Source organism: Oncorhynchus gorbuscha, linkage group LG21 (genome assembly GCF_021184085.1).
Source record: "Oncorhynchus gorbuscha isolate QuinsamMale2020 ecotype Even-year linkage group LG21, OgorEven_v1.0, whole genome shotgun sequence".
Classification (NCBI taxonomy): Eukaryota; Metazoa; Chordata; class Actinopteri; order Salmoniformes; family Salmonidae; genus Oncorhynchus; species Oncorhynchus gorbuscha.
In genome coordinates this window covers 59,645,271-59,661,345 of record NC_060193.1, presented here as the reverse complement: position 1 = coordinate 59,661,345, position 16,075 = coordinate 59,645,271, and the positions used below count along the sequence as shown (strand labels likewise).

Sequence of the window (16,075 nt, the reverse complement as noted above, 5' to 3'; positions counted from 1 at the left end):
ATTTGACCATTTTCATTGCTTTGAATGTTGTAATATGTTGCATATAATGGATTCTGTAGTACAACTTTCTAATGAACTGTTTCCATGGTTATTGGATTTGTCACAAGTCATACAGTACCTGTGGAATACAGTATATCTTGGTGTTTTGGGAAGCATAAAGTAACAATGTCTCTTTCTCGTCTGTAGCTCATCCCTTACCTGCAGTCCAACCTCAGCAACTTCCAGAACCTGGAGATCCTGAATTTCCGTAACGGCAGCATCGTGGTGAACAGCAGGATGAAGTTCGGGAAGCCCGTCTCTCGGGGTGTCACCAACACTGTCTACCTTATCCTAGAGGACTTCGCTAACTCAGCCTTCCAAACCATGAACCTCGCCATAGACAAATACTCACTGGATGTGGAATCAGGTAAACCTCAGCTGCAAACAAGTGATTCTTGAGTCTTGAGTGATGTTATTCTGCTGTGAGAGTAGGAAATGTATGAAATCATGTCAACAAAGACTCATTGTTGTGAAGCTGTTCCTGACAGTAATGTCCGTTTGGTGGCTGATCTTCTGCAGCTGAGGTTTCATTATTGGATCTTGAAAGATGTGAAAGTCGACAACAGAAGCAATGGCATGCTGACCTAACCCAAACCTCTCACATTAACACATCAGCAGGAGATTGCTGTATTGAGTCATTGAAGTGAGATGACTCTCTAGTTATGAATCAAGTTGTTTTCTCAACACTTTGTAACTCAAAAAGCCCATGAAAATAACATAACGATCTCAATGTGTCAATGGCTTTGATACTGTGGTCCCGGGGATGGTGATCTCATGTGGTTGACACTTCTGTTTGGGCTACGGTTGCAAAATTCCGGGAACTTTCAATAAATTCCCTGGATTTACCAAAATCCCGGTTGGAGGATTCCAGGAATCAGGAGGGATTAAGCAGGAAATCCAGAATCCTCCAACCAGGTCTTCTGGAAAACCTGGGAATTTTGCAACCCTCGTCTGGGCAGATGTACAATGTGACCAGCAACAGTACTGTACAGTATGTGTCATAATGAGGATGAGTCACCATGGTGTTATTCTATAAGGCCGGCTGGGTCGTTATAGTATAATCTGTGTTGTAATCTGTCTGAGCCAATTATAATCATCTACTGTAACACTGATGCTTAATCATGTCACATCATGTAAGGTCTCCACAGGGCATCGGATTAGAAAAAGACAAAGGTATTTGTTAAGGGTTAAGGTTAGAGTTAGAGAGTTAAGGTTGGAGCCAGAGTTAGGGTTAGAATACTTTGCTCTTTTCTAGAATGTTCCGATAGTGACAACTAAAGTACTCTGGGCACGTCATCATCAGCCAATTTACGACTAAAGTCTGAAACATTCTAACATATATTTTCTGTGGTGTATTTATGTGTTATTTTAGAATTAGTGGGCTTTAACCACCATCACCAGCACAGTCAAACCACCATCCCTGAGTCACCAGGTTCTCAGATGGTAGAACTGAGGTCACACAAAACACATTTCTTTATGTTTTCTTTGTCGTTGCCAGGCAACCAGGCAAACCCCTGCAAGTTCCAAGCGTGTAATGAGTATTCGATGTGCACGGTGAACCGCTGGTCCGGGGAGGCGGAGTGTGTGTGTGACGCGGGTTACTTCAGCGTGGATGGACTGCCGTGCCAGAGTATCTGTGACCTGCAGGAGGACTTCTGTCTCAACGATGGGAAGTGTGATGTCATCCCTGGCAAGGGAGCCATCTGCAGGTGGGTGGGAGTTTAGTTAAGGACACTGACATGATGAATTCACTATAGGGTTGTGTATGTGTATGTGTGTGTTTGAGATGCATATGGTTCTAATGCTGTTCTGTGTGGTTCTAGATGTCGTGTTGGAGAGAATTGGTGGTACCGCGGTGAACACTGTGAGGAGTATGTGTCAGAACCTCTGGTGGTGGGCATCGCCATTGCGTCGGTGGCTGGCTTCCTATTGGTGGCCTCTGGGGCAATCTTCTTCCTGGCCAGGACTCTGAGGGACGGTTATGACAAGGAGGATTCAGAGGATCCTCTACGGTAAGCAGCAGACTCATAAACCCAGAGGGAGAAGGAGTAAATCAGATTATTTACCTGTCATGTGTAATGGTTATTTAAGATATCACTGCAGTGTTGCTTGTAGAGTAATGTCATCTGACAATATTTTGCTTTATCTTGCCTAATAACTGCAGTACCAGTCAAAAGTTTGGACACACCTACTTAGTGTTTTTCTTTATTTTTACTATTTTCTACATTGAAGAATAGTAGTGAAGATATCAACACTATGAAATAACACATATGGAATCATGTAGTAACCAAAAAAGTGTTAAACAAATCAAAATATATTTTATATTTGAGATTCTTCAAATAGCCACCCTTTGCTTCGATGACAGCTTTGCACACTCTTGGCATTCTCTCAACCAGTTTCACCTAGAATGCTTTTCCAACAGTCTTGAATGAGTTCCCACATGTGCTGTGCACTTGTTGGCTGCTTTTCCTTCACTCTGCGGTCCAACTCATCCCAAACCATCTCAATTGGGTTGAGGTTGGGTGATTGTGGAGGCCAGGTCATCTGATTCTGCACTCCGACACTCTCCTTCTGGTCAAATAGCCCTTACACAGCCTGGAGGTGTGTTGGGTCATTGTCCTGTTGAAAAACAAATGATAGTCCCATTAAGCGCAAACCAGATGGGATGGCGTATCACTGCAGAATGCTGTGGTAGCCGGTTAAGTCTGCCTTGAATTCTAAATAAATCACTGACAGTGTCACCAGCACACTGACAGTGTCACCATCACACCTCCTCCTCCATGCTTCACGGTGGGAACCACACATGCGGAGATCATCCGTTCACCTACTCTGCGTCTCACGAAGACACGGCGGTTGGAACCAAAAATCTCAAATTTGGACTCATCAGACCTAAGGACAGGTTTCCACCAGTCTAATGTGCATTGCTCGTGTCTCTTCTTATTATTGGTGTCTTTAGTAGTGGTTTCTTTGCAGAAATTCGACCATGAAGGCCTTATTCAGATAGTCTCTTCTGAACAGTTGACGTTGAGATGTATCTGTTACTTGAAATCTGTGAAGCATTTATTTGGGCTGCAATTTCTGAGGCTGGTAACTCTAATGAACTTATCCTCTGCAGCAGAGGTAACTCTGGGTCTTCCTTTCCTGTGGCGGTCATCATGAGAACCAGTTTCATCATAGCACTTGATGGTTTTTGCGACTGCATTTGAAGAAACTTTCAAAGTTCTTGAAATGTTGCATTTTGACTGACCTTCATGTCTTATAGTAATGATGGACTGTTGTTTATTGTTGCTTATTTGAGCTGTTCTTGCCATAATATGGACTTGGTCTTTTACCAAATAGGGCTGTCCTCTGTATACCAACCCTACCTTGTCACAACACAACTGATTGTCTCAAACACATGATGAAGGAAAGAAATTCCACAAATGAACTTTTAAGAAGGCACACCTGTTAATTGAAATGCATTCCAGGTGACTATGTCATGAAGCTGGTTGAGAGAATCCTAAGCATGTGAAAAGCTATCATCAATTCAAAGGGTGGCTACGTTGAAGAACCTCAAATATGAAATATATTTTGATTTATTTAAAAACGTTTTTTGTTTACTACATGATCCCATAGGTGTTATTTCATAGTTTTGATGTCTTCACTATTTTTCTACAAAGTTGAAAATAGTACAAATAAAGAAAAACCTTTGAATGAGTAGGTGTGTCCAAGCTTTTGACTAGTACTGTATGTAGTAGTACAGTTAAGAAGGTTAAGAAATACTATACTGGTGTGTAGATAGACAATACATGTAGATGGTTGTCCTAAAATGTTTTGGTTAAGTGAAGCTTTGTGCATTGTTAACGGGGTGCTTGACCGAGAATCTCTCAGAGAGAAAGAACTATGAGAGCGTGATTAGCGTCTCAGACTCCCTTGGCAGCCATGTTGTTTTTGATTAACCAATCAGGACATGTTTATTGAGAGGTATCAAAACAGTGCTGATTGTATTTAGAAGCCCCGAGTTGCAGGATCAACAGTATACAGTGGGGCAAAAAAGTATTTAGTCAGCCACCAATTGTGCAAGTTCTCCCACTTAAAGAGATGAGAGAGGCCTGTAATTTTCATCATAGGTACACTTCAACTATGACAGAAAAAATGAGGGAAAAAAATCCAGAAAATCACATTGTAGGATTTTTTATGAGCTTATTTGCAAATTATGGTGGAAAATAAGTATTTGGTCAAAAACAAAAGATTATCTCAATACTTTGTTATATACCCTTTTTTGGCAATGACAGAGGTTAAATATTTTCTGTAAGTCTTCACAAGGTTTTCACACACTTTTGCTGGTATTTTGGCCCATTCCTCCATGCAGATCTCCTCTAGAGCAGTGATGTTTTGGGGCTGTTGCTGGGCAACACGGACTTTCAACTCCCTCCAAAGATTTTCTATGGGGTTGAGATCTGGAGACTGGCTAGGCCACTCCAGGACCTTGAAATGCTTCTTACGAAGCCACTCCTTCGTGCCCGGGCGGTGTGTTTGGGATCATTGTCATGCTGAAAGACCCAGCCATTTTTCATCTTCAATGCCCTTGCTGATGGAAGGATGTTTTCACTCAAAATCTCACGATTCATGGCCCCATTCATTCTTTCCTTTACACGGATCAGTCGTCCTGGTCCCTTTGCAGAAAAACAGCCCCAAAGCATGATGTTTCTACCCCCATGCTTCACAGTAGGTATGGTGTTCTTTGGATGCAACTCAGCATTCTTTGTCCTCCAAACACGACGAGTTGAGTTTTTACCAAAAAGTTATATTTTGGTTTCATCTGACCATATAACATCCTCCCAATCTTCTTCTGGATCATCCAAATGCTCTCTAGCAAACTTCAGACGGGCCTGGACATGTACTGGCTTAAGCAGGGGGACACGTCTGGCACTGCAGGATTTGAGTCCCTGGCGGCGTAGTGTGTTACTGATGGTAGGCTTTGTTACTTTGGTCCCAGCTCTCTGCAGGTCATTCACTAGGTCCCCCCGTGTGGTTCTGTGATTTTTGCTCACCGTTCTTGTGATCATTTTGACCCCACGGGGTGAGATCTGGAGCCCCAGATCGAGGGAGATTATCAGTGGTCTTGTATGTCTTCCATTTCCTAATAATTGCTCCCACAGTTGATTTCTTCAAACCAAGCTGCTTACCTATTGCAGATTCCGTCTTCCCAGCCTGGTGCAGGTCTACAATTTTGTTTCTGGTGTCCTTTGACAGTTCTTTGGTCTTGGCCATAGTGGAGTTTGGAGTGTGACTGTTTGAGGTTGTGGACAGGTGTATTTTATACTGATAGCAAGTTCAAACAGGTGCCATTAATACATGTAACGAGTGGAGGACAGAGGAGCCTCTTAAAGAAGAAGTTACAGGTCTGTGAGAGCCAGAAATCTTGCTTGTTTGTAGGTGACCAAATACTTATTTTCCACCATAATTTGCAAATAAATTCATAAAAAATCCTACAATGTGATTTTCTGGATTTTTTCCCCTCATTTTTTTCTGTCATAGTTGAAGTGTACCTATGATGAAAATTACAGGCCTCTCTCATCTTTTTAAGTGGGAGAACTTGCACAATTGGTGGCTGACTAAATACTTTTTTGCCCCACTGTATGTGTGTGTGTGTGTACGTGTATGTGTGCATGCATCCATGTGTAGGCGTGTGTGAATGTGTGTGTGATTGTTTTATGAATCAGTGTGTGCCTCGGCAGCTGGCCTGAGATTAGCCTGCCATCTTCTAGTGACACAAGGCCTGGCCTCGACAGATAGACCTTGGGCCAATGCCCATGTTAGCACCATGGGCCCTTCTAACAGCCCCGCCCTGCAGTCTCACACTGTTACCAATAAACTGTCCACAGACTGCTAGATTGGACTCCTGACCAGTTCAGTGTGTTTCTCATATGAGTGTTTAGCTCATGGAACATGGCGTACTGTGTAATGTAAAGACTGTATCGTATAATGTAAAGACTGTATCTGATGGAGCTGCAGTCCACAACACTTCCTGTTCAAAGGTTGGAATGTATAGTTAACAAAACGTTTCCAAAGGGGAAATTACATTAGTTTGTGCCGAAGGTTTTTTTATTTAGAACAGCGTAGCTTGTCAGCTGTTGTTTATTACATTTACATTTACATTACATTTAAGTCATTTAGCAGAAGCTCTTATCCAGAGCGACTTACAAATTGGTGCATTCACCTTATGACATCCAGTGGAACAGTCACTTTACAATAGTGCATCTAAATCTTAAAGGGGGGGGGGGGGAATACTTATCCTATCCTAGGTATTCCTTAAAGAGGTGGGGTTTCAGGTGTCTCCGGAAGGTGGTGATTGACTCCGCTGTCCTGGCGTCGTGAGGGAGTTTGTTCCACCATTGGGGGACCAGAGCAGCGAACAGTTTTGACTGGGCTGAGCGGGAGCTGTACTTCCTCAGTGGTAGGGAGGCGAGCAGGCCAGAGGTGGATGAACGCAGTGCCCTTGTTTGGGTGTAGGGCCTGATCAGAGCCTGGAGGTACTGAGGTGCCGTTCCCCTCACAGCTCCGTAGGCAAGCACCATGGTCTTGTAGCGGATGCGAGCTTCAACTGGAAGCCAGTGGAGAGAACGGAGGAGCGGGGTGACGTGAGAGAACTTGGGAAGGTTGAACACCAGACGGGCTGCGGCGTTCTGGATGAGTTGAAGGGGTTTAATGGCACAGGCAGGGAGCCCAGCCAACAGCGAGTTGCAGTAATCCAGACGGGAGATGACAAGTGCCTGGATTAGGACCTGCGCCGCTTCCTGTGTGAGGCAGGGTCGTACTCTGCGGATGTTGTAGAGCATGAACCTGCAGGAACGGGCCACCGCCTTGATGTTGGTTGAGAACGACAGGGTGTTGTCCAGGATCACACCAAGGTTCTTAGCGCTCTGGGAGGAGGACACAATGGAGTTGTCAACCGTGATGGCGAGATCATGGAACGGGCAGTCCTTCCCCGGGAGGAAGAGCAGCTCCGTCTTGCCGAGGTTCAGCTTGAGGTGGTGATCCGTCATCCACACTGATATGTCTGCCAGACATGCAGAGATGTGATTCGCCACCTGGTCATCAGAAGGGGGAAAGGAGAAGATTAGTTGTGTGTCGTCTGCATAGCAATGATAGGAGAGACCATGTGAGGTTATGACAGAGCCAAGTGACTTGGTGTATAGCGAGAATAGGAGAGGGCCTAGAACAGAGCCCTGGGGGACACCAGTGGTGAGAGCGCGTGGTGAGGAGACAGATTCTCGCCACGCCACCTGGTAGGAGCGACCTGTCAGGTAGGACGCAATCCAAGCGTGGGCCGCGCCGGAGATGCCCAACTCGGAGAGGGTGGAGAGACAGATATGGAGCAGCAGCTGGAGCTACAGGCAGCGGAGAACTCACAATGAAACTTCATCTGTGGTAGGAATGGGAGAGAGGGAGAGAGAAATACAGAGAAATAAAGAGAGAGAAAAATAAAGAGAGAAAGGGAGAGAGAGAGAAATACAGAGAAATAAAGAGAGAGGGAGAGAGAAATACAGAGAATAAAGACAGAGAGAAATAAAGTGAGAGAGAGAGAAATAAAGAGAGAGGGGGAGAAAAATATATGTAGAGAAATAAAGAGAGAGAGAGAAATAAAGAGAGAGGGAGAGAAAGAGAGAGAGAAAAATAGAGATGAAGAGACACAGAGAGAGAGAGAGAAATAAAGAGACAGAGAGAGAGAAATAAAGAGAGAGAGAGAAATAAAGAGAGAGGGAGAGAGAAATAAAGAGAGAGGGAGAGAGAGAAATAAATAGAGAGAGAAATAAATAGAGAGAGAAATAAAGAGAGAGGGAGAGAAATAAAGAGAGAGGGAGAGAAATAGAGAGAGAGTGGGAGAGAGAGAGAATTAAAGAGAGAGGGAGAGAAATAGAGAGAGAGTGGGAGAGAGAGAGAATTAAAGAGAGAGTGAGAGAAATAAATAGAGAGAGAGAGAAATAGAGAGAGGGAGAGAGAGAAATAAAGAGAGAGGGAGAGAAATAGAGAGAGAGTGGGAGAGAGAGAGAATTAAAGAGAGAGGGAGAGAAATAGAGAGAGAGTGGGAGAGAGAGAGAAATAAAGAGAGAGGGAGAGAAATAGCGAGAGAGAAATAAAGAGAGAGGGAGAGAGAGAGAAATAAAGAGAGAAAGGGAGAGAGAGAAATAAAAGAGAGGGAGAGAAATAAAGAGAGAGTGGGAGAGAGAGAGAATTAAAGAGAGAGGGAGAGAAATAGAGAGAGAGTGGGAGAGAGAGAAATAAAGAGAGAGGGAGAGAAATAGCGAGAGAGAAATAAAGAGAGAGGGAGAGAGAGAGAGAGAAATAGAGAGAGAGTGGGAGAGAGAGAGAAATAAAGAGAGAGGGAGAGAAATAGCGAGAGAGAAATAAAGAGAGAGGGAGAGAGAGAAATAGAGAGAGGGAGAGAGAGAGAAATAAAGAGAGAGAGAGAGAGAGAGAGAGAGAGAGAGAGAGAGAGAGAGAGAGAGAGAGAGAGAGAAATAAAGACAGAGGGTTGAGAGAAAGAGAGGAAAAGAGAGGGAAATAAAGAGGGAGAGAGAGAGATAAATAAAGAGACAGAGAGAGAGAGAAATAAAGAGACAGAGAGAGAGAAATAAAGAGAGAGAGAGAAATAGAAAGATAGAGAGAAATGAAGAGAGAGAGAGACATATAGAGAAATAAAGAGAGAGAGGGAAATAAAGAGAGAGAGAAATCAAGAGAGGGAGAGAGAAATAAAAAGAGAGAGCAATAAAGAGAGTGAGAGAGAGAAATGAAGAGAGAGGGAGAGAGAAATGTGTGTGTTGCATGCCAACGTAGGTTGATATCAGATTGACATCCTGTTTAGAGTGGACAGGACACAATGTCACTTTCCACCCACTGGCATAGGTCATCACGTATCATGCCATACGGCTGTGGGTGTGTTTGTGTTTGTATGTGTGCCTCACTTGGCCGCACCGCACGTACAGGCTGAAATGTTATTGCTCATCATTATTACCGGTAAGTAGACAGAACACATCATTCTCAGTGGTGTGACATCAGCCACCTTTCTATTGCACAAGAACATTTTTTCCTGCTTCCATTGTTTTCAACAAAAATTTTTTGAAACATATTTTATTTCACCTTTATTTAACCAGGTAGGCCAGTTGAGAACAAGTTCTCATTTACAACTACGACCTGGCCAAGATCCGGCCAAGACCTGGCCAAGATAAAGCAGTGTGACAAAAACAACAACGCAGAGTTAAACATGGATAAACAAACGTGCAGTCAATAACACAATAGAATGATAAATGTGCAGATGAAGATGTGCAAATAGAAATACTAGTGTGCAAAAGAGCAGATAAACACAAATATGGGGATGAGGTAGGTCGTTGGGCTATGTACAGCTGCAGCGATCGTTAAGCTGCTCTGACAGCGATACTTGAAGTTAGTGAGGGAGATATAAGTCTCCAACTTCAGTGATTTTTGCAATTCATTCCAGTCATTGGCAGCAGAGAACTGGAAGGAAAAGCGGCCAAAGGAGATGTTGGCTTTGGGGATGACCAGTGAAATATACCTGCTGGAGCGCATGCTACTATGGTGACCAGTGAGCTGAGATAAGGCGGAGCTTTACCTAGCAAAGACTTATAGATGATCTGGAGCCAGTGGGTTTGGCGACGAATATGTAGCGAGGACCAGCCAACGAGAGCATACAGGTCACAATGATGGGTAGATATGGGGCTTTGGTGACAAAACGGATGGCACTGTGATAGACTGCATCCAATTTGCTTAGTAGAGTGTTGGAGGCCGGATAGTCAGTTTTACGAGGGTATGTTTGGCAGCATGAGTGAAGGAGGCTTTGTTGCAAAATAGGGAGTCGATTCTAGATTTAATTTTGGATTGGAGATGCTTAATATGAGTCTGGAAGGAGAATTTACAGTCTTGCCAGACACTTAGGTATTTATAGTTGTCCACATATTCTAAGTCAGAACCGTCCAAAATAGTGATGCTAGGCAGGCGGGCGGGTGTGGGCAGCGATCGGTTGAAGAGTATGCATTTAGTTTTACTAGAGTTTAAGAGCAGTTGGAGGCCACGGAAGGAGTGCTGAATGGCATTGAAGCTCATTTGGAGGTTAGTTAACACAGTGTCCAAAGAAGGGCCAGATGTATACAGAATGGTGTCGTCTGCGTAGAGGTGGATCAAAGAATCACCCACAGCAAGAGCGACATCACTGATATATACAGAGAAAAGAGTCAGCCTGAGAATTGAACCCTGTGGCACCACCATAGAGACTGACAGAGGTCTAGACAACAGGACCTCCGATTTGATACACTGATACACTATATCTGTTCTTAGTTCTACATTTTTTGAAAGAGGCCTTCTTAATAACGATGCCCCTCTCCTACCTGTTTCACAGAGATCAGGACAGTGTGCCATCCTTAGAGAGAGCCACCAAGTTCAACCCCATGTATGAGAGTGATGTGGCCACGGCAGAGTACTACAGACGGTACGAAGACGACGTGCCGCACCACAGTACGGGCAGCGCAGACCCCTCTGTGGACTTCTGCAGTGACGAGATACTCCAAATCTACGACAACTCCGAGCTCACCAGAGAGGTACGTAGAGACTGTCTGAGTGGTTGACTGCTGGGAGGACTGTAAGAGAGAGACAGACAGTTTGCAACAGACTGGCTCTCTGGGGGATTTCTATGGAGATCATTCCAGATCATTCCAGGGATCTTAACGTTGATAAAGATGTTTTTCAAGTAAATGCAAGAAGGTTAGAGCTAAAGTGTAAAATACTGTGAAACTGTTAGTACTAATTGGTAATTATACACTGGAGTACATTATACATACATGTAGTATTGCGGTATAGGACCTAGGTAACATGAAGTGTTACCAGAGAGCTTTGTCAACAATCAACTTTAGGTCTAAATAAGGCACCGTAACACGTGTGTATGAGATTCTATTTTCACCCTGAGTCTTTAGCTTCAGTGCTTATGGTGGAAGAGTAGTGCTCGTCCAGACACCAGCATTGGGCAGGCAGTACGGAAACCAACACAAATCTATCGGCCTTACATCAACCCCTAATGTTACATAACTGTCTCTCTCTCTCTCTCTCTCTCTCTCTCTCTCTCTCTCTCTCTCTCTCTCTCTCTCTCTCTCTCTCTCTCTTACCTCTCTCTTCTCTTCTACTCTCTCACACCTCTCTCTCTCTCTCTCTCTCTCTCTCTCTCTCTCTCTCTCTCTCTCTCTCTCTCTCTCTCTCTCTCTCTCTCTCTCTCTCTCTCTCTCTCTCTCTCTCTCTCTCTCTTCTCTCTCACACCTCTCTCCCTCTCTCTCTCTCTCTCTCTCTCTCTCTCTCTCTCTCTCTCTCTCTCTCTCTCTCTCTCTCTCTCTCTCTCTCTCTCTCTCTCTCTCTCTCTCTACTCTCTCACACCTCTCTCCTCTCTTACCTCTCTCTCTCTCTCTCTCTCTCTCTCTCTCTCTCTCTCTCTCTCTCTCTCTCTCTCTCTCTCTCTCTCTCTCTTACCTCTCTCTCTTCTACTCTCTCACACCTCTCTCCCCCTCTCTCCCTTTCTCTCTCTCCTCTCTCTCTCTCTCTCTCTCTCTCTCTCTCTCTCTCTCTCTCTCTCTCTCTCTCTCTCTCTCTCTCTCTCTCACACACACCTCTCTCCCCTCTCTCTTTCACTCTCTCTCTTACCTCTCTCTCCTCTCTCTCTCCTCTCTCTCTCCTCTCTCTCTTTCACTCTCTCTTTCCCCCCACATTATTCTCTCTTTCTTTCTTTCTTTCTTTCTTTCTTTCTTTCTTTCTTTCTTTCTTTCTTTCTTTCTTTCTTTCTTTCTTTCTTTCTTTCTTTCTTTCTTTCTTTCTTTCTTTCTTTTGCTCTCATTGTCTCTCTCTCTCACAGCAAATTCAGGACCGCCTAAGGATAATTGAGTTGTGTGCCAAAGACCGTCAGTTTGCAGACTTTGTACGGCAGCATCAAGTGTGAGTTAATGATGCTGTATTCTTACTGTCTGTCTGTGTGCATTCTTACTGTCTGTCTGTATAGCCAGACTACAGTAGGCTGGCCCACCTGATACACTAAACCTCCTGCTAGCTGGAGATTATGTACTTTCAGTGTAGTGCTGAGCGGTGAGCCAGGGTTCAGACTGTCAAATCTCTCCTTACCTTGGGACTGGGAGGACAAGACAGGACACACGTCCTCTGTATGGTCATGGTCACCCCAGACCTTGGAAAGGGAACAGAGCAGACTAGAATGCAGCAGACTACAGGAGGCCTTTCTGTCTGGACTGGCCTGTCTGTTTGCCAGTGGTGTGACTGGAGCCGGATACACACTTCACACAGTATGAGAACCTCTATACAGGAAACGTCTCCAGTCCAGACTACCTGTTCCAAAACCATTAGTGGAGCTATTTAGACATTCAGTTGTAGAGTTTCTGTTTCACTGGCCTTGTGTCAGCTCACTTATGGTGTGCATCCCATATGGCACACTATCCCTACAAAGTGCACTATTTTTGACCAGAGCACTATTTTTGACCATTTATAAGGAATAGGGTGCTATTTGAGATGCAGACCATAGTCTGTCTCTTTCAATGGAATGTTCTAGAGTATGGAAGGTTCTAGAGTATGGAAGGTTCTAGAGTATGGATGTTCTAGAACATCCATACTCTAGAACCTTCCATACTCTAGAACCGTCCATACTCTAGAATCTAGAGTATGGACGGTTCTAGAGTATGGACGGTTCTAGAGCGCTCAGTAAGTCAGACAGAGACACAAGCAGCTGGGGCCGTGGGGGCGTCAGTCATTCACCTGTTCCAGGTATTAAGTTCCAGACAAAAACACCACTGCAGGATGGCCAAATACTCAAGTCAAATCACATTTTATTTGTCACATACACATGTTGAGCAGATGTTATTGTGGGCGTAGCAAAATGCTTGTGTTTCTATCTTCCAACAGTGCAGTTGTATCTAACAATTAACAACAATACACACAAATCTAAAAGTAAAAGAATGGAATTAAAGGAATATATAAATATTAGGATGAGCAATGTCGGAGTGGCATAGATTAAAATACAGTAGAATAGAATACAGCATATGAGATGAGTAAAGCAAAAATATGTAAACATTATTAAGTGACTAGTGTTCCATTATTAAAGTGGCCAGTAATTTCTATGTCTAAGTCTATGTATATGGAGCAGCAGCCTCTAAGGTGCAGGGTTATGTAACCAGGTGGAAGTCGCCTAGTGATGGCGATTTAACAGTCTGATGTGCTTGAGATCGAAACTGTTTTTCAGTCTCTCGGTCCCAACTTTGATACTGGTTAAGTTCCTTCCCAGCTGTAAACAGTGTAAAAGGAGAAGAGTTGGGCCAGTCAGAACCGGGATAGCTAGGACGGTCTGTTCAGGTACACTTCTGATCTAGAGATACTACGGCCAGTCTGCTGTACAAAGAGAATAGACAGAGTCTTTGTGAAAGGCAGATGGAAGGAAACCCAGTAAGCATAATAGTCTTTGGGCCTGTGTAGAGCCAGTCAGAGGAGGCAAACAGACCAAGAGAAGGGAGGGGGTTGGAGACGGTTCATAGGCCACATCTAACATCCCTCTTCGAGGCAGAAAAATAACATTTTAAAGTTGACAGGCATCCCCAGGGTTTAAAGGTTGGGTACTAAAGTGTGGTTTGTGTGCAATTTTGAGCCACTTCGGTCACTGTCAAAAGCCTCAATCTAATCTACTCCTGTTGTGTGTGTGCTGACAGAGCGCTGGACAGAAGAGCGAGCTCTGAAACATAGGAATGCTGGAGAGCCAGCTGATCACTGTGAACCTCAAGGTACTTTATTGTTGATTCCTGACATGTCTAGAATGGTCATAGAATAGGCCTAACCTTAGCTTGTCTTAAATATACTTTGTACTATATTGTCATTGATTCCGATAGGCAATGTGTAGTTGTTGCGATATTGTCTGTAGATGGTAGTAAGCCACAGTGTGCTGTCGTAGCTGGGTTTAATAGCTACAAACTATCTACATTTAAACTGTAAACCTCACTTCTGATAGATTACAAACTATCTACATTTAAACTGTAAAACTCCCTTCTGATAGATTACAAACTATCTACATTTAAACTGTAAAACTCCCTTCTGATAAATGACAAACTATCTACATTTAAACTGTAAAACACCCTTCTGATAGATTACAAACTATCTACATTTAAACTGTAAAACTCCCTTCTCTCTTTCCTTTCAGAAACATGCCTTTTGTCTTTGACTTGAGAAAGAGGAAAGTGTCTTCTGTTGCCATGGTGCTTCTGATGGACTCTGCAGGATGACCAGATGAAGAGGATGTATATTTAAAGGACATCTTCTCTATGAGGCGTGATGTGTTGTGCTGTTGCAACGTGTCACTGACTCTGTTTCTATGACCTGATCTTTTTCTAAAGGGGGAGTGCACTGTAAATACTTAGATTTTTCTTGTTTCAGTTTTTTCTTCGGTTATCACAGCCATCACCTTATCCTATGAGCTAGCCTCCTGCTCAGCTAGCCATCTAACATCTAGATACAGTTACTGTCAAAAATGTTTGCTGCATTGCACCTCTTACTTGCACAAATCTGTGAACAAACAACAAACAGACTTCAATTGTTTTGTCCTTAGTTAGTTTGGACGTGTGGGTCCCTTCCTACTCTGTTCTCCCTAATAATGGTCTTCTTCAGTGCCTTCACTTGGTTTCAGTTAGCATTGTGGGGTGTTGTGTCCTGAAATGTAAAGCGGCTGCTGGCAGGACCCTTGAAGTTCACTGGATGTCACTGGAAGGCTACTGTCCTGCATGGAAACTAACTACTGGTTTAATCTATTTTGTTTCCACATAATTTCAACCCCCAAATTCAATGTGATGAAATGGAACTGTTTGGAGTAGAAAAGAGAAATCAACGTAAGAGAAATTCAGATTTTGTTCACCTAACTTTTAACCTAAATCCAATGACTTGGTGACATTTTTTGTTGATTCCACATTGAATTCACGTTAGTTGACAACTCAACCAAATGTAAATCAAAACTATATGTAGAACCGACATCTGTGCCCAGTGGGTACTGACTGGATGGCACAGGCTAACGCTATATAGCCTCCACTGAAATGATCAAATATCCTGGTTGCTGTACTTACTTGAACATGATTTTGGCAAAAAGTTGTAGATAATCAATTGTGTAGACATAAATTCATTGTGTATTTAACTGTTGGAATGAATATAGATTGATATACTGGAATTGTGATTGTTAGTAAGCCCTTTTGGCCATAGCCAATAGCCCATGAAAACATGTTTCTCTGAGTTTTCTCATTTCTCAATTCTGACATCTGCTGCTTTGGGTTAGTCCACGTATCCATGACGATCCCAAGCAACCATGACGATCCCAAGCCTTGGTATATATCAGGAGTCGACTGTATTCATCCACATTTTTTGATGAACCAAATGTCCTTGACCCATTGAAAAAGGGGTTAAATGTGTACGTTGTCTCTGTTGATGTGTTTTCTATGTTTTCTCATAGTTCAGAGACTAACAAGACAATGGGGTTATGATCTGTGTTCTGTATGTTAGACTTACTGGATGAAAGCCAACAGGCACTTTTTGTAATAAAATGTCAATATTTTTTACAATATTATAATGCATATGTCATTTTATCAAGCAAATCTATATTTATCAAGCCTTGATATCATTGTACACTGAGTATACCAAACATTAGGAACACCTTCCAAATATTGATTTGCTGTACAGTATTGATTTGTTCTGGAATGAAAGTAAAGTGGCCAACGTCAATAACATTCCTTTGCTTTTGCTCTGTATATTTGAGGTGCAAACATTCTTGGCACACAGATCGCTCCATGCTGAATGAAGTTGACATTTAGGTAATCTTTGAGATTGGCAGTCTGCCTGCGTTGGACACAGCCAGTAGCTCACTTAAATACAGAGTGACAAGTAACCTTACCACACAGTTAAGGTCACACTTAAGAAAGACATTTACTCAGTGTAGAGGCTTACAATGATTTAAAGTAACAATGACTGACAG

General features: G+C 43.2%; 1 protein-coding gene across 1 annotated transcript in view; it reads left to right on the top strand.

The window, feature by feature from the left end:
• LOC124007678 (interphotoreceptor matrix proteoglycan 2-like) overlaps positions 1 to 15,667 on the top strand; it is a 38,765-nt gene extending 23,098 nt beyond the window's left edge. The window contains 7 exon segments of the mRNA XM_046318366.1: positions 187 to 406; positions 1,538 to 1,748; positions 1,863 to 2,051; positions 10,436 to 10,634; positions 11,930 to 12,009; positions 13,779 to 13,850; positions 14,264 to 15,667. Coding sequence (XP_046174322.1) covers positions 187 to 406; positions 1,538 to 1,748; positions 1,863 to 2,051; positions 10,436 to 10,634; positions 11,930 to 12,009; positions 13,779 to 13,812 — 933 coding nt within the window. The 3' untranslated portion in view covers positions 13,813 to 13,850; positions 14,264 to 15,667.
• Positions 15,668 to 16,075: the final 408 nt, after the last annotated feature.